The sequence below is a fragment of the Rhinolophus sinicus genome, chromosome 3, assembly GCF_057876585.1.
Source record: "Rhinolophus sinicus isolate RSI-liver-muscle chromosome 3, RSI-T2T, whole genome shotgun sequence".
Lineage (NCBI taxonomy): Eukaryota > Metazoa > Chordata > Mammalia > Chiroptera > Rhinolophidae > Rhinolophus > Rhinolophus sinicus.
Window position 1 is genome coordinate 40,985,244 of NC_142503.1, and position 19,503 is coordinate 41,004,746.

Sequence of the window (19,503 nt, forward strand, 5' to 3'; positions counted from 1 at the left end):
GGTTTGGCTCGTAGGTGAACTTAAATGAAATGAAGCACGTGGCTTATACTTGATGTGTTAGAATTTCCTTTCCATCCCCAACGTGAGAGAACAGTAGCTCTAGTCGCCCCTAATTCAATTCAGTGACATCTATAGTCCCATGCAAGGTATTGGGTGGTATTGTGAAGAACTATAAAGACTTGAGACAGTGCTTATGCCCTTTCTCTGGGAGCTTACACTTGAGAGGAAGAAACAAGTGTGCACATTAGTATAGTACCTGGTGGCTCAGTGAGTACTGAGTACTAAAGAGAGACTTAGGTAACAGATGAACTGTTCAAAGGTACAGGCTGCTCAGGGAAGACAGAGCAAACAACAAAAGTGCCAGGAGCTTTAAACCCTTTTTAGGGGATAAATAAGTAAATTATTAAGCTCAAGTCTCAGCTTCCAGATGAGTGTTTTATGTACTAGGAGATACTTACTGCTTTTTTGGCTCCATTATCTAGCAATCTTTTGCAGTAACCTAGTATAGCTGCCTCTGCATCCAACAAACAGCCTCTCTGTGTAACTATTCTTTGGCCCAGAAGGAAAAAGGAGTTTGAAGCCAAGTTCGTATGCTTATCTTTGCTGCTGCCACTTTCTCATTGAATCCTTTCTTGATTATTGATACTTGGCCATCAAAAAGAATATAGCCACTCAATAAAAGTATGGCGCATTAGGCAACTACTAATTAACTTCCAATTAAGAGCAATCTTTATATCATGTAATATATTTCCCATAAAGTAAATATATTTTAGCCCTTATATACCCTTCTAAGAAATAAGCCTGAGAAGCATTTGGAGAAAGAAGGCTCTATTTGACCTCAGGATTAATTCTTCACTTAGATGTTTCCCTCTGAGAACCCTGACAATTTTGCCTACTCTGTCCCCAACTGGCGTAGAACCTCTCTCAGCCTCTCATATACTTTCACAATATAGTATTTGCTATTCTTTGTGTTTCCTGCTAAAATAGTACACACACACACACACACACACACACACACACACACGTTTGCTCAGCAAATATTTGTTGAATGAAAGAATACACTCAAAATACAACTTAAAATTAATTTTTAAAAATCACCTGATTTTATTTTCTTCTTGCTATTGTCTGTTGTTGGTCCAATAAAAAATATTGGCACTTTTATTTAAAATACATTTAGATATATCTTAAATTGATCAAAAATCTCCAAAAAGGGCTAAATCTATTCCTTGAAATAAAAACTTGCAGACTCATCATAAGGTGATCTCTAAGATTTACATGTGAATCACACCTTTTTGAAAAGTATATTTCAGCTGCTCACAACTATAGTCTGTATGTAATACCTTTTCTTATAATTCCTCCCTAAGAAAGTAGTATGTGAGAAGTAGTGTGTGATAAGAATGGGTCCTACACACTATTACTTTCATTCATCTTTAGAATGTATTCCTTCTTTTACCAAAGAATGGTAGCAGTTAAAATGGGTAAAATTAATCAAGATACAGAAGTTACAAAATGTCTGCATTTCTTCAGTGATTTTTTTTTTTTTTTTACAATTCTTAAAAGTGGTCTGACAGCTTGATAGACTGCAGTGAACATTCAGGACAGTGTCTGGAGTCTGTTTGTGAGAGAAAGTAAAGGGAAAAGGAGAAATTCAAAGAATAAAGAGGTGTTGTCTTGTGCACCTGAAACTAATAAAATTTAAAAAAAATTAAAAAAAAAAAAAAAGAGGTGGTGTTCAACATTGATTGTGTAGCTTACGAAGCTGTGGGAGGGGAGGTACTGGTGGCTACAGTAGCATCAAATCTCACGTTACCTTTACTCCCTCAGGTTAAATATACACTGTGCTCACGTGTAAGACGGCAACAGGCCCAGGGAAGGTAGAAGAGAAGTAGAGGGAAGGTAGGTGAGAGCTGACTGGAAGGGGATTAGGTAGTTTGACCTATTGAATACTTTTTTTAGTCAACAAAAGTTGGATGCTTTCCAAGAAAAAATGTTTCTGGATGTGAATACCAAAGTGTGTGCAGAATCATTTAAACAGTTAAAAAGCTGTTGAAGTTGACTTCAACATGTTCAAACCCCAAAGTGTGTAACCTCAGTAATTATTGAAGAAGATTGAGCTGTCTCTCTGTCACTCATGATTTAGACACTTTTAGAGTTAATAAATTTGAGAATTCAGTTGCCATTGTAGTCCCTACAGCTACCAAGTCTAGAATTATACCATTGGCAGTTTAGAAATCACCTGATCCAGTCTCCTGTTTGTACATATAAAGTATCTGATACCCTTGATAAAGATTGAAGGCTAGTTTGAGAGGGATCCTTCCACCTTTTACGAAATAATACAAGTTCTAGAAATATCTACTGAAGTACATAAGGCATATAAATTCCACAAGAATCTAGTCATATCCATAAGACCCTGTTTTAATTTCTGCTTAATGTAATATTCCTTTTGGGGTCCTGATGTATTCTTACACACTTCACAAGCAAATGTCGTGACTGTCGCTATGAAAATTCAGTCATTTATGTTGTTTACAATTTTTCACAGATCATTGATGGTAGTGTTATTAATATTTGTTTTTTGGGGCCTGCTTGAATTTGGGCATATTTTATTCCAGTTCTTCTGTGTTCATAACACATTTACCTCAGAAATATTAAACATCAGCAGGGGGAGCTGACATAGTTTCGGTTTTACAAAATAGTATCTGTGTGAGCAGTCACTGGTTCCAAAGCCCACTTCGGCAAAACGGTTGTGGATTACTTCTGCGGTTACTGTGTCCTGCAGAACAATGAGGTTTCCCTCACATTAACAATATGCTACTTCTTTATATGATAAAAGGAGCACTCCTTTTCATTTCCTGGGGACATAGTATACCAAGCACTTCTAGTATACAACCTTTAGGTGACTAATTATGCCTCAGTCTAATGGCTGCAAATATAGAATGTGCTTTTAAGCAAAAAAAAAGAAAAAGTATATACATATTTTAAAGTTAGACCCCCCAGAGGGTATGGGCAGCATATTATACTCAGTCAGTAGTAGAATATCCCTATTCTGCAGGTCATTTTCTCTCTGATTTTAGTGGTGATTCCCCCTCCTCCAACCCCACTCCCAAATCCTGCCAGAAACCAGTATGTTTTTATTAACCTTATACGAGTATATACAGTTAAGGTGTATATATCAAATTTCCTTAAGTAGTTCTGATGGTTTTTTTGTTTTTGTTTTTTTACTTTATTATTGCAACAAAGTAAGTTTGACAGTCAGTCGTTAGTTTTCTCCATAGCATCGTTCCTTCGTAAGAGCGAATGTCTGGTTTGGTTGTACATTAAAGAGGAATCCCGTCTCATCAGTGTTAAATGTGCTCCCACGGACATATTTATCTTCAGACCTCCTGCTTGCAAGCCAGTCTTTAGCAGATGTAGAGATTGAGATGTTGCATCATTTAGGTGTAGCACCATGGTTTTGAAAGTCAAGGTTGACATAACCCCTTACCTGTAGTGCAGTTTCATTGGCTTTTTCTTTTTAAAAAAAGACCAAAATTTAGAAATATTATTTGCTCTGAGATGGTCTGAACTGGCTACATCAGTTTAGTGTTTTGTATTCTAATTAATTATGCATTGCTCTTTTCACACTTTTACCAATTTTACTTCTCTTGGCTTTTTATCTGGTCTTTATCTTGTTCCAATTTTTAAGAAATATACAGATAATTGATAGGGGAACTCCCAATTCTTTGGCCATTTCACTTTTTGATTTTTCTTTCTTGTTCACTAACAGATGGATGACTTTTACCTTTTGAGAGATTTTGAACTTTTATGTGAGGGCTTTTATTCTATGCTTCTATAACAGGAAAGACAATAACAGCATTCCAATAATGTCAAAATTGAGAAGACTGACTTGGGTTCTTTAGGTACTGTTACGGAATTGTGTCCTCCTGTAAAAATAATCCATATGTTGAAGCCCTAACCCACAATATAACTATATTTGGAGATAGGGCCCTTTCTTCTTTCTGCTTTCTCCCATTTGGAATGAGAATGTTTGTCCCATGCCTTTCCCACTATTTTGTTTAGGAAGCACATACTTTGTCTGGTTTCACATGAGGTTCACGGCTAGAGAGGAATTTTACCTTAGGAAAAGTCATACCTCAAGTCTCACCCATACTTGGTTTAGATGCTACTTTAGACTTGGAGTTGATTCTAGAATACGTTTTGGCTTTGGGGGCTGTTGATCTAGGGTGAGTGTATTTTGCATCTTGAGACGTACATGCATTCTGGGGGCCAGAGGGAGGAATGTTATGCACTGAATTTGTCCCCTCAAAACTTCCTACTCACAATATTATGATATTCCATTGTCATAACTTATAAGAAGAGGAAGAGACCAATGCACAAGCACAGTGTAAGGACACAGCGGGGCGGCACCTGTCTGCAAGCTAGGAAGAAAGCCCTTACTCGAACCTCAAATTTTTTGGCACCCTGATCTTAGATTTCCAGCCACCAGAGCTGGGAGAAAATAAACTTCTGTTGTTTAAGCCACTCAGCCTGTGGTATTCTATTATGGTAGCCCAAGTAAACTTATACAGGTATCATACCGATAAGGTAGAAATTTTTCTTACACTTAAAAAAACAATGTTGCCAAATTTCCAAGGAAGAGCTATTTTTAATTATCTAAATAGCCCAGACAACGGCAAACTTCCCCTTTTTTGTTAAATATTAATAACTTTGAGTAGATAATGCTATTATTAGATATCAAAACTTTTTGATCAACATAATTTATTTTTAGAGCAGTTTTAGCTTTTAAAAAAATTGAACAGAAATTATGGAAAACTCCCATATACTCCCTCTCCTCCTGCACAGTTTCTATTATTAAGATCTTGTGTTAATGTGATACACTTGTTACAATCGATGAATGAGTATGATGTATTATTTTAAAATCCTTACTTTACATTAGGTTTCACTCTTTGTGTGGTATTGTTCTATAGGTTTTAACAAATGTATAATGTCATTAATTCACCATTATAGTATCATAAACTATGGTTTTACTGCCCTAAAATTCTATGTTCAACCTATTGATCCCTCCTTCTCTCTATCCAAATAATTAGATATTAATATATAAAGACGATGAAATAGCTGGAAAACACTAACCTAAAATTGTCTTTCTATCTTGGCCCGTTCCCAGCTGTTCAATAGTTGGATTCTAAAAGTTTTCTTTAGCATTTAACCAATCTTTTGGTGGTGAAAGGGGCTGGAACTGTTTATCCACATATAAACTGGTCTGTGATATATTTCACTTTTACAATGAGAGAGCAGCAGAGACACATTCTGACATCTTCCCCATTCTCCAATTGTTCCTTGGTGGTGGATAAGTAGTCTCCTGGCAGAGATAGGAAAATACATCTCGGATTCCTTGTCCCATTGGAATTCCTTGACTTCCACCTGTCATTAAAAAATGACCTTGTATCCAGGGACCAGATAATGAAAGTTGTCACTGTTGACATTGCTTCACACTGAGCATTCTTTACCCCCTGTTTTTAAACAGAGACAAGCATGGGGTTATATAAATGGTGGGAAGGGGGACCTAGACATACACAAAAAGAGTAATTTTGAAATCACTGCAAAATTTTAAAGTAATTTTTATGTTGAAATAAGATACACATAGAAAACAGATCACAAGTGAATAGCTTGGTGAATTTTCACAAAGCGAGCACACCCATGAGTACCAGAGAAACGAATAGTACATTAGAAATTAGTACATTATTAGTACCTCAGAAAACTACCAACTAACACATTAGCTTATTTTTTAATTTAACACTGTGTCCCAACAGATTTATTTGAGCAGCACAATATCCTTCAAATAAGGATAACAATGTGGAAAAATATTTTCGATGATTTCATTGTTACGATGTAAACAGTGAGAAATGTACATATAGGGATGCCTTTCGTCATTAATAATACCAGAGTATTGAATGTAAGTCCAAACGCTGAATTTAAACATTTTAAACCAAATACATCTACCAATATATGAAAGTTTTATACACCATGTAAATGAAAGTGATATAGTTGAGATGAAAATCAACAGAGTGATCTGTGTGGTAAGGGAGCAAAGAAATACATCAAAGGTGTAAGGGTCTGTGTGTGTGTGTGTGTGTGTGTGTGTGTGTGTGTGTGTAATATAATGTAGGTATTGTTTATCTATAAATGTTTTCTCCTCAGTATCAGGAAACAAATTTGCTCACCATTGTGATTTATATAGCTCTAAGACGATAGAAACATTTGCAGCCCCAAAAAGAAAAATGGTGTCATATGTTATAACAGCACTTGATTTCTTGCTCACTTATTGACACTTTCCAGTCCGTACACCTCGTATTTACTTTTCTTCTATTGTGTTAGCTAGTAGCTGTAGTACACAGTTAAATAATACAGAAAATAATGAGCATCATGGTCTTCTTTTGATCTTGCTGATTTTCATGGAATGCTTTCAACATTTCTCCAGCTAGCATTATAATAGTTGAAGTTTTAAGTAACTCCCTTTTACTCAGGTTAAGGAATTTCCTTCTATTTCTAGGATGCTATGTATTTTTGTTTTTTAATCATGACTAAGTATTAAATTTCACCAAAAGTTTTAATTTTCATCCTTTAAGGTGGTCATGTGTTTTGTTTTGTTTTTCTTTTAGTTTGCTGACTATATTGGATAGTTTTGTGTGTTTTTTCAATTTTGAGCCATCCTTGAATTCCTGGAAATAATCTTATTTGGTCAAAATGTATTTTTCTTTTAATTCACTGGTGGATTCGGTTGCCTAATATTTTATTTAGGATTTTAGCATCTATTTCATAAATATATTGGTATATAATTTTTTATACTCTCCTTGACTAGTTTTATATCTCTTTATATAATTAATATGTCAAGGTTATATCTGTGGAACTAGTCTTCCTTTTATGTTTTCAGAACCATGGTTATATTACTTACAAAGATCATTCATTTCTTAAAGGATTGGTATAATTTGCCAATTATATTCTTTTTGCCTGGGCCCCTCCCTATTTTTTATGGACTTTGGAGAAAATATTTAATTTATTCTTCAATTTTTAAAGTTGTTTGGTTTTTTCTTGTTTTCTAATTTTAGGTTAATTTTAATAATTTATCATTTTATTCACATTATCTCAAGTTTAAATCCATGAATAACAAGGAGGGAGTTAAGCAAAATTGGAGACCTTGGTGTGTGGAATTTGACATATGACAAATGCTGATATTTTACCATAAAAAAATAATTGGTAAATTGCAAAAGGTCGTTGAAGGAATGAAACTTCTTTATGGAGGTTGTAATTCCAGTAGTTGGCTTTATAGAAAATTTCAACCAGATTTGTTTCTCCATAGGGACTCATCTATTCTTAAATATTTTAAAGAATGTTGGTGGGAAATAAGATTTTCATAGTTACCACGTTTGAGAGAGCTGTTTTGCATAAAGCAGCAGTTCTCAAAATGTGATCCTTGGCCCCTGGTGTCTCCAAGAGCTTTCAGAGAATTAGCTCAGACTCTTTTCTTGGTAATACTAAGATGTTATTTGCCCTTTTTTGTTTGTTTGTTTGTTTGTTTTTTACTGTGTTAACATTTTCATTAATAATACTCAAGCAACTATGAGTAAAACTGCTAGTCCTTTGGCATACACATGCAGTTAAAACACTATTTAAACAGTTAAAATTATTGATTTTATTAAATCTTTACTTTTAAGTCATATATTTTTAATATTCTGTGTGGAAAAAAAATGGGAAGAATGTGTAAAGCACTTCCGCAGTACACTGGAGGCTGATGGTGGTCTTGAGGCAAAGCCCTTACTCAGTTGTTTCAATTTAGAGCTGAACTGTCCACCTTTCCATGGCACACCATTTTTACTTGAATTATTGACAAACTGCTTATTCAGACATGACTGTTTGGCAATGTTTGTTGCAAAGGATAAAATTTGATCTTTAAACAAAAATTAGCATTTTTAAAAAACTTGTTTTCACCACCATGAGTTTGACTATTGCCCAATAATTAAAGAACTTTTGCTGAGATTAGTGGTGATATTAACAAATGTTGTGTTTTTTTTTTGATGTTTTGTAATGAAATGTGAAATGTGTCTATATTTGGGAGATTTGCATAAACTCAGCAAAACATTATTTTCCAAATGGCCACTCCATTGAGGAAATACCAAAAAGCGACAGGGATATCAGAAAAGACAGTTAAGTACAACAAGAGGAAATCTATGAGCAGGCAATATGGTATATAGCAAGCAGGTTATTAGCAGCTAGTGTGGTCTAAGAGACCAAGTGTGGAACAGGAGATAAGAAGGTTATCATGACAAAAACTGTGACCTTGGTGGGAAGAACTTGGGTCTGGGGAGAGCACTTGTTCTTAGAAAAATGCATGTATCTGATCTGATCAGAACAGGTTTGGGGAGAAAAGCAATACAAAACCTGCAGTTCATAAGCCTTATCAGCCTTTCAGTTCCACTGCAGTCATATGAACAGTCATATCAGAATTTTAGTTTATTATCCACGTCTGTTGACTCAGAACCCAGCCCCCCTGCAGGGTCCCAGTATTTCTGGGCATTCTGAGGCTACCATATAAATTAAGGAATAAGTTCATTTTCATGTTATGTTGTACTGTTTCCCAAGATCTTTCTGCACTTTCTGTCTGCTTCAACAGTTCTCTAGCCCTCAAGTCCTCAGAGTGTTAAAGCCACCCGGTGGGTGCTGCCTCAAATTATGCAGACCACATCAGAAAACATAGTTTTACGTTGTTTACTTATACCATCCCCTGTCTTCCTTGAACCCATTTAGGTGCTAAGTTAAGGACGGATTTGAGTTCGCAGCCAACAACCATGCTGTATTTCCTTCAAAGACTACATCCTGTTCATAGGTTCATTTATCACGTTTGATTCCTTATTTTAACGTAAGTTCTCTGACAGAAGCCATCTCATCTCTCTTATAAATATATTACTGTTGGATAACCTCTAGTTCTCCTTTCAAGCTCAGAAATGTATAGACATAACTTTATTTCTTCCCTTGGTCTCCTCTCATCCCTTGCAAAAGGACTTCTATTTGGTTTGCCCCACTAGCTGGCCAGACATACTTAAAACTTGGTATTGGAAACACACATTTTGTAAGCTGAGATCTCTGTCAGATCTTGTTCATTTGATTTCAACAAACATTTGTTGAGTGTCTTTTTTGGTGCCAGGTACCATGTTTGATTGTAAGAATACAAAGTTGAATAGTGCTTTTTAAGAGTTCACAGTTAAATCAGTAAGACACAAATATGTACAGGTAAGTGTATGAGGTGTGATCAAACAATATGGTGAATGTTTAAATTTTAAAAATGTATTACAGTAAAAGACACATTGCCATTAATTTCCCTCAAAATACTCCCCCTTGCTTCAAACACACTTATCCCTTCATTCTTGCCACTTTCTGAAGCAGTTCTGGAAGTTCTCTTTTGTGAGTGTCTTTAGTTGTGCTGTCATGGCTCTCTCGATGTCCTGAATCATTTTGACTTTGGGGAAGAGCCAGAAGTTGCAAGGTGCCAGATCCAGTGAATAAGGTGGATGAGGACACACCATAATGTTTTTATTTGACAGACATTTCTTAACATATAGGCAGGAGAAAGGAAAATGATATTACAGGAAGAGAGATCAGCAAATTTAAAAGAGGGAACACAGGGAAAGATAATTTTAGGGAACTGCACAAAGATCTGCATAGTGTTGGTGTGGAGTGTTTTTGGAGGGGACGCCAAGAACCAGTTTGGAGTGAGGTTTTAAAGGGTCAAGGGTCTTTTTTTTTTTTTTTTTTTTTAGAGGGAAGATTAAATGATCTTTTTATTCTTTTTATAGAAAATATTGCAGAGTTGTTCTAGATTATACAAGTAGTCAGGAGCGTTAATTGCTAAAAGTAGTATGACTAAAATTTTAAGTTTTAAATGTATATGGTAAATGTCTTTTTTTTTAACATTGTACTTTGAGATAGTTGTAGATTCAGTTGTGAATTGTGCATTATGGATTCTCAGAAAGATCCTGTCCACCCTTCATACCATCGACTTTATTCAGATTTCACTAGTTACATGCACTAATTTGTATGTATGTCTGCGTGTGTGTATTTAGTTCTATGTAATTTTATCACATGTGTACATTCATGTGAGCATACCACAATCAGATACAGAACAGTTCCATCACAAGAGTCCCTTGTGGTACCTACAGGACCTTTTTGACTTAGGAAGGAGCTTAGACTGTATCCTGTAGGTTGGTATCTCTCAAAGTGTGGTCTCCAGAGCACCTGTAACAGAATCACCTAATGTGCTTGTTAAATATGCTGATTCCTACCGTAGAAACATTGAAGTAGAATCTGTGTGAACGTGGCCCTGTGACCTACATTAAATAAACTCCTCTGGTACTTCTTATACCATACCTGTGAGATGACTTTGAGCTGACATTGAACGATGAGAAGGAAGCCAACCATGTGGAGACCTGGGGCAAGAAGGTTTAGACAAACACCGTCCATTACTGTGTTTCCCTGAAAATAAGACCTAGCTGGACAATCAGCTCTAATGCATCTTTTGAAGCAAAAATTAATATAAGACCTGGTATTATATTATATTATGTTATATTGTTATGTTATGTTATATAAGATCCGGTCTTATAGTAAAATAAGACCGGGTCTTATATTAATTTTTGCTCCAAAAGACGCATTAGAGCTGATTGTCCAGCTAGGTCTTATTTTGGGGGAAACACGGTAGGAGTATAATACAACTTACATATGTAACTTTAGAAATTCTTCTGGCGACATTAAAAAGTAAAAAAAGAAACAAGTGAAATTCTTACACTATATTTTACTTAACTCTCTATATTAAAAATATTATTTCAATAAGAAATGAATGTAGAAACTGTTAAAATATTTAGCATTCTTTTATTCTACTAAGTATTCAAACTCCAATGTATATTTCACACTTACTGTGCATCTCAGTTCAGATTAGCCACATTTCAGGTGTTCAAGAACACATCTCACGAGGCTGCCGTATAGGGCAGCACAAATCTAGACTGCCAGTACAAAGGCCCTAAAGGAGATTAATGTAGAGATGTGCATTTAACACCTGGAAGGTGACTTTTGGCATGCTAGAGCTTTGGAATGAGATCAAAACTAGATACATAAATTTAAAAGTGGTTTATATGAAAGAGTTGTCACACACAGTATGATTTTCAGTGATTTGCAGTGAAGACTTATTGGCATCACCTACAGGGCTTTTTCTAACTACATGCTTGTGCTCCAAGATGGCATGGAAAAAATCTTGGGGAGGAGTAGAAATGGGGAGGTGTGTATGGATCTCAGGGAGGGGGAGCACATAGGCAGTTATGAAGTTTCTCCATCATTGATTCTGATATGACCCCTCCCTGCAGTCCCCACTCCTGACTGAGACCCACTGGTGGTTAAAAGGGAGATGAAGCGAGAGGATGCTAAGGATATGGAGAGGTGAAAGGAGTGCTAAAGAAGTTAAGTAAGGGGAGGGGCTTCAACAATGAAGAAACATGCATCAAGCTGGAGGAGGTTAAGACATTTGCAAATTAAGATGCTATTGATAATCATTGAGGACAAGGTTTAAATAGAGTGGTTAGCTGGGCTAAGATGGGTTCTGCTGCCTAGCTACCTGAAGGTCGAAGCTAGATGGACTGCAACAGGGGCGTGCTATGCCCTCCCAGGCAGAGTTCCTTAAATCCTTCCTTTGAAGTTGCTTAAGGTCCTCTCTTATAGTCCTTATAAGCTGTTGCATTTTCGTTAGCCATTTGTGTAGTAGACCTTTGTTCTCATCCTGACCACACTATAGAGTCACCTGGGGAACTTTTAAAAAGTACCCATCCCTTGCTCTCTTCCCATCTCAGAATAAGTCAAAATTTCTAGGAGGGGGGCCATAGCATCACTATATGTTAAAGCTCCCCACATGATTCTAATGAGCTAGGGTAGAAAACTATTGATATATAGCATAGTGAATACTTCTATGACAGAAAATAAGTTTTATTCATCATTGTGCCCCCAGAATTTGACTCATTATGTAGCACATGGTTAGCTCTCAGTAATGTTTCTTGAATGAGTGAAAAATGAAAAGAGCTGACAATGAGGAAATGTGGCTGGGAACAAGACAGGAGGCTCTTGTGGGTAGCTTAATAAATGAACATTTTCTTTCTTTATAACGAATAGTTACCAGACAAATTGTTAAATACACTGCATCTGTTTTGGAATCCTTACCTATTAGTGTGAAACTGTTTTTGTAAATTGGTCTAAATCACAGTATTGATATAAAATCTCAGGTATAAAATAGACTAGAAAATTGTTAGGCCTATTCTCGAAGTCTTTGTTTGACTACACATGCCACAAGATGTAGAGTAGTTAACTGTTCCATGAGTACAATATACAAGAGAAACTTTGCATTCAGTAAAAGAGATTTTTGCCATACATTTAAAGTAAGTAAGTTTCAATTTTCACAGAATTTACTATAACTCGGTATCCTATTATATTTAAAATTTAATGCTGTGGGTATTCAAAACATCTTATTTACAGGAATATTTATAGTTCTTTATTATGACTCTCTTCAGGCCACTGCAGTAACTTATTTGACGCTTCAGCAGTTGCCTTTTACCACTTTTAGTGAGTAACAGATGAAAAGAAATAGACGTAAAATGTTCTGCAAAAATAAAATAAGCTGGTAGTCACTAACATAATGCATCACATAATAGTTAAGTGAAATTTCAATCCCAGACGTAGTTTATAGCGTGCTCCTAACCTAAGAACTGGTTACTGGTAGGCACCTCAATAAATGATGATTCTCTTCCCTCTGCTCCACATGTAGCTAATGCTGTGGAAAAGGTTTAGAAAATCAAGTTTGATGTGATTCAGTTTAACATTCTAAAACTGAATTAATTTTCCCACAGATGAAAAGAAGTCAAGAAGTGATAGCTGAACATCATAATCAAGAAGAAATACATATTCTTCGTTGTTGGAAATGTCGAAAATGTATAGCAACTTCCAGTTGTCTCATGAAATATCTTGAGAATCAAGTGATTAAGGTAAGTCCTGCTAACTCTAATCTTCAAATATTTTCCTAGGATAGGAATGCCTTGGCACACCCACACATGCATGCATATTCCTCCACACCTGACTTAGCTTTTACCTAATGTTACTTGACCCACTGAAAACATTTCAGAGTGGTATTCAGAAGGCATCCCACCTTCTACACTTACAATTAATTTTACCTTTAGCTGCTAACATTAACATGATCTTAAAGTTTTAAAGTTTTAAGTGCAATATCATACACATAAGTTAAATACAATAATAATCCATGTTTGTTTTATCCCCACCATGAGTGAACCTTAGTCATCACCACAGTTAAATTCAAGACTCTATCAAGAAATGGAAAACCTGTTATATAGTAGTATTCAATATGGGCCTAGAAAAGAAAGTTCATGTATAATTTAAAAGTCAATAGGAACACCTGAATAATATTCCACAGTGCTTAACGAAATGCTTTTTTATTTAACAAAAATAAAATCCCTGAGCTTCTCTAAGAGCAATATGAAAGCAGCAATATCAAAGAGGTGCCAAAAGATCGTAATACATGGATTTTACAGAGAATTCTCAATTCAGAAGACAGAGTCGCTACCCACCTATTATTATTTTCTTCTCCTTAAAGAGACACTCAGTTTTTGTTGTTGTGTGTTTTGTTTTGTTTTGTTTTGTTTTGTTTTGTTTTGTCTTGTCTCAGCCACATTTGATCATGGTTATTTCCTCCCCCTTCTAGTATCTTATCCTCTGGGGCCATTTGTGTTTTCTGTGAAATGTCTTCTTCTCTGTTTTTCTGTTAGGTAGTTTTGTTTTGTATTTTCGGAAGTTCTTTATATATTCTAAATACTAATCCTTTGTTGGTTATTGTATTGCAAAAACCTTTTGCCAGTTTATATAACTTGTATTTATTTCACTGTGCTATCTTTTGATGAACAGAAGTTCATAATGTAGATGAATTTATTAATCATCTCCTTTATGTTTTATACTTTTTGTTCAAGAAATTCTTCTATATCCTGAGGAAAGAGTTTTTCTTTCTTTCTTTCTACAGAATGCCAAAGTTGAGATAGGCAAGATCCCTTCTGGGTCTCGAGCAGCAGGTTTATTTCTCATTCACTCCTATACTGAGATTAAAACCCAGCTTTATGTAGGGGTTCCCCCTTAGGGTCTCCCTACCCTGAGGAAACCCTGTACTTTGTCACCTGTCTTCTACATTCATGCAGACAGAAAATGGATCTCAGAACAACAGAGAAGATCAGGAAACTGGGGGAAACAGTATTCATAGCGGTTGGCTCCAGGACCACACTTCTTTATCCCTGAGCAATGCCAGGAAATGGAAGTTTCACACATTGCCTCTCAGCCCTCACAAAAGTAGGATCTAGATGCTGCAGAATAACCAAGTACCTCCAAAATCAAGCTTGCTGGAAGAAACAGCACAAATACAGACATCACTGCTGCTTTGATAATATTGAGCAGGTGTATTAGCTTGGTGGAAGCTAGGTCATGTGTGGAACTTGAGCTGTAAGGAAATCTGGGACATTTGAGCTTTAGTTTTCCAGCTACTGGCATGTTGTAAAGCATGTGACAAGGAATTTAGAATGGAATTCTGAAACAATCTACAATATCTATAGGGAGAAAAGGAGGCTCCTATCCTACCTTCAAGCCTGAGACACATGAAATGTGAGCAAAAGACAAAATCAAAAGCCAAATAATAAAAACAAATAACAAAAAACCCTAAAAACATAAAAATAAAGTAACATAACAGAAATGGTCTCCATTTGTGAAGTCAGGAGCGGTGGGAGAGTGCTGACCTCAATTTTAGTTATTCAGTCAGTTTGAATACACTTTGGACATGTCAAGTTTATGAGGCCCAGAGAACGTTTCAAATAGAGATTTTGGGGAGGCTGCTGGTTCTATGGGTATGGAATTCAAAACAGAGAACTGAACTAAGTAGGGGTCAGCACATGTGGGTGGTGACTGAAGCCTGGAGGAGAGCAGGTGAGATCACCATGCAGAGTGTGAATGAAGTGAGAAAGAAGAGGGCCTAGGAACATTGAAAGGATGGAAAGAAGAAAAAGAATCTCACAATATAGCGGGGAAAGTAGCGAAAAAGATAAGACTGAAAAGTAGGGTACAGTGTTAATGAAAACCAAGGAATGTTTTGCAAAGAAAGGGGTCGATTAGTATCCTCTTTCCCCGAAAATAAGACCTAGCCGGACAATCAGCTCTAAAGCATCTTTTGGAGCAAACAGTAATACAAGACCGGGTCTTATATTAATTTTTGCTCCAAAAGACGCATTAGAGCTGATTGTCCGGCTAGGTCTTCTTTTTGGGGAAACATGATAGTATTGAATGTCACGGGGAGATGTATGTACGAGACCCATCCTGCTTTCCGTGTGCCTGTGGTACACTGCACAGTTCCAGGGGGTACTAGTCTGTGGAAAGTGCCCCCCGGATTTGTACAGAGTTGGCATACAAGCTATATAGCCGTATGTGGAGAACCTGAATGAGAACCAAAAGTGTACATTGTTTTTAGCAAAGAGATTATTGGTCAACATTCATTGTCGTGTGAGAATTATAGCGGCAGGTACCAGATTCCAGTGAGTTGAGGAAAATGCAAGTTGAGGAATGGTCCAAACTTAACTATATAAAGCATTATAATTATTTGGTTATGGCTCTATTACCAGGCTGTGAAGTGTTTTATCTTTGTAACACCATTGCTAAAACAGTGGTGGCCATAAATATGATTAATGATTGTTGAATTGGTTATGGATTATATACTTCCCCCTTCACCTCTTTGGCTAGATGTTGTGCTCATTGTCTCTCTGGCTTTGTTATCCTGGCAGTATCTTTCCTTCAGTGGCTATAATATTGAAATAAATTATATTTTTATTATTACATTTTAAATATTTTTATGTTCCTTTTTCATAGTGTCAGCATAGGGACTGAATTATGTCCCCCTCTCCCCAAGTGCATATGTTGAAGTCCTAAGCCCCATATGTCTATATCTAGAGGTGGGAGGTAGGTTTTCAGGAGGTAATTAAGGTTAAATGAAGTCATAAGGATGGGGTCTTAATCTGATAGGAGGCTGTGGCCTTATGAGAATGAGAAGATCTCTCTCTCTCCCCCCCCCCTACACACACACACACACACACCCCATGTGAGATGTAAGGACAGTGAGCAGGCAGCCATCTGCAAGCTAAGAAGAGAGCTCTCACCAGGACCTGGACATTCTGGTACTTGGACCTCAGACTTCCAGCCTCCAGAACTGTGAGGAATCTATGTCTGTTGTTGAAGCCATCCAGTCTGCGGTGCTTTGCTATGGCAGACCCAGCTGACTAAAACACAACAGGTCCTGTAATAGGCACTGGAAATTCAGAAAACGGCAGAAGAGAGATGTTAAGTCCTTGTGAAGCATTAGGATAGTGGTCAGTCTAAATATTAAATTTTTAGCTGCGTAAGTGTCAAAAGTGGAATGTATCCATAAGAATAGGATACAGACAGAGGATTGACCTAGTTGTGAGGGGGCTTTTCTTAGAAAGTGACTTATATAGAGATAGGTGGATGAGTATTGAGGGCAGTACAGGAGGGAGAATGTTCCAAGCTTTGGCATCCGCATGTTCAATGGCTCTGTGGGAGAGAGAATGTGGTGTATCAATGGAATTAGAAAATTTCCATGAAAGGAGCTCAGAGATCAAGAGGGAGTTTGGCAAAATTTGAGGCTAGACACATGGGTATTGGTTAAATCATTTATGGTCTTATAAGCCAAAATTGAGGACTTTGATTTTTATTCTAAGAGCTCGGAAGTCACTGAAAAGGAGTAACATGACCATTGAAATTTTGGCTGTATTGTGACAAGTGAACTCGGAAGGTAGCAAGAATGGATGCAGGAAGGCTGTCTACTCTTAAGTGAGGCTTTCAATTATTTTTTCATTCATTCTGACCTTTTGAATAAAAAAATGTCCCCCTTGAAGTACATTCTGAAAGTACGAATAGAAAAACCAGGCAGTGTAATAGAATTTGGTTCTGTTATATTTGTAACATTTTCAACATCTAATTAATAATGTTAATGTAAATGACATTTTTGCCTCATGTCATTTACATTAGTCTTTATAGCTGCAGTAGTTAAATAATATAGTTGACTCACTTTTAACAAATTAGCTAAGGGAATGTTAATTGCTAATATTGGAAATGTTAAGCGTTAAACATTTCAACACATTATTAGTAATATTAAATTGTCAACTTTTTACATTTAACCTTCTGCTTAATTAAAAACCTTAACTATCATCAAATGACAGAAAGACATGCATTACATGTGTAACTTTAAAATTAAATGAAATTCTTGTACACAGCAACTGAATACATTCCCCACTCTTAAAGAAAAAAAAAAAAAACCAACAGAATAACAATGCATTAGCTCCACCTGCTGCTTGAACAAATTATTTCATTTGTAAAATATTTCGTCAACATTTTGTCAGCATTAAATGAAATTGTCTGTTACTTTTTCTTCCCTTCCGCCTTGCCCCACATGATTAATTAGAGACATGAAAATCTGTCTAGTAAGAATTTTTTAAATCCTAATACAGTTTTACTAATTTTCAGTTTAATTTGTCCCTCCAAGGAGATAACCTGTTGTGCCACTACTTTAAAGGCTTTAAATTCCTCAAATCAGGTTGCTTCCAGTTGAATCACTCATCTTAAAATACATCCATTATTACTTGTTTTATCACATATATTTGTATGATTTTTTAAGTGACTGTACATTTATAAACTGAATATTTTGATATGTCCTATTTTGCCTAGAAAATTATATTGGAAGTAAGTGTCATTAATAATTTTTTTTCTAAGGCTTTGTATTTGTAAATACAGGTGAAGTAGTTGGCAGCCTCGTTTATATTTGAGGTTCCTGGTTGTCTTTGTAATATCTAAGTTTTCAGAAAAGGAAGCGAAATACAATATACAGTCTTAATCCAATCCTTTATGCTCCTCTCACCTGTATTAATTGCTGTAACTGATTTTCCTCTTTTTTGTTGACATGAAAGTATGCTTTAACTTTTAACAGTTGAGAGGAAAATGTGTGCTTGCTTTACAGTAATAGTTCTCAAATGAAGGAGATTGGGTTGGGGTCACATATCAGAATCAACTGGAATTTCTTCCAAAGATATCTTTCCTCTGTATAAGTTAGTGTATTGTTTTGGGTTAATTTAAAAATAAGTTACATCCCAGGTTTTTGTTTGTTTTGTAAGCTTAGGGAAGAATAGTAGTATCATGCCTTAAAACACACTCAGGATAAATATGTAAGAAAGTTGATTGCCCTAAAAATGATAGCATTTACTTGGTATGGGAAGCTTAGTGACTGAGGACATAAGTTCTGAAGGGAGACTTCCTAAATGGAAATCCTTGATTTGCTGCTTACTGTGTGACCTTGAACAAATAACGTATAAGTTACTTAAAATCTCTTGCTTTAGTTTTCCTATCTGTAAAATAGTAAAACCCTTCAACAGTGCCTGGGCATAGTAATCACAGTACAAATGTGTGTTACCTCGTAAAAATAAGAATAAATACATTATAAAACTTCCTTCACCTACCTAGAACTATGACTCCAATGTTTATTGTCATAGGAATGTCCATAAAGCATCTCTAGAATTTATCATATGCGGTGGTTTCTTAGTGTCATGGTCAGTTTTATGTGATTAAATATAAAGATCACTTTCTATGGTTAAACGAAATAGTGGAATATGCACAATTAAATAATAAAATGAGAAAATAAGTAGAAGGTACCCCCACATAGTCCTTGGCATGTAAATAAGTTTCTTCACTCCCTTTGTATGGTCAACATTGTGTCCAGTAGTCACTCGGTATTGATAGGTTGATTGCCATTAACTTATTCTCACATTAATATTCTGTTATTCTTTGTACAAATGTAGAAATATTTATGTATTTAACTCTTGCGTAGACAGAGAATCTTGAAAAGTCAGGAAAAAAATTAGAATTAATACTATAGAGAGTTAAAACATGCACACTGTTATCAATGTACATTTTTGGCAGTTTTCAGTAGTTTAAAGGAAATACAAACTACACGGCCTAGGGAATGATTGCAGTTGAAAAATACCGGGAGTGCCAAAAAATGTACACCTTTTAAGAGATGTTATCTATGTATTACTTTTCGAAGTTGCATTGAATTACGGTAGCAATGCGTGGTATGATGTTTGCTCAAAAGATGGCGTTAATCAAATGAATGCTAGTGTCATTCATTGTATTACAACTTTAATACAGTTTTTTCCTTTCTTAAAATGTGTATACATTTTTTGGCACCCTCTGTATATAAAATTTGATATAGAATAGGCATTTTTTCATTCCCAAAGCATTTATTAAGTACCTATTATATGTTGGGCACTTTCTTGTGACCTGAGGGTACAAAGAGGACTAAGTACGTGCCGATGGAGC

General features: G+C 35.9%; 1 protein-coding gene and 1 pseudogene across 6 annotated transcripts in view; one reads left to right on the plus strand and one right to left on the minus strand.

Moving 5' to 3' along the window:
• The window catches only part of RNF180 (ring finger protein 180), a 142,594-nt gene that overhangs the window by 14,381 nt on the left and 108,710 nt on the right, over positions 1-19,503 (plus strand). For 5 of the 6 annotated variants that reach the window (XM_019743764.3, XM_019743770.3, XM_088796521.1 and 2 more), the window contains exon 2: positions 12,930-13,064. In XM_019743764.3, coding sequence (XP_019599323.3) covers positions 12,930-13,064 — 135 coding nt within the window. Of the gene's footprint in view, positions 1-8,799; positions 8,912-12,929; positions 13,065-19,503 lie in introns of those variants that run through there. The other variant, XM_074328904.2, reaches the window with a different exon arrangement.
• On the minus strand, positions 1,719-10,509 carry LOC109453266 (diphthamide biosynthesis protein 3-like; annotated as a pseudogene).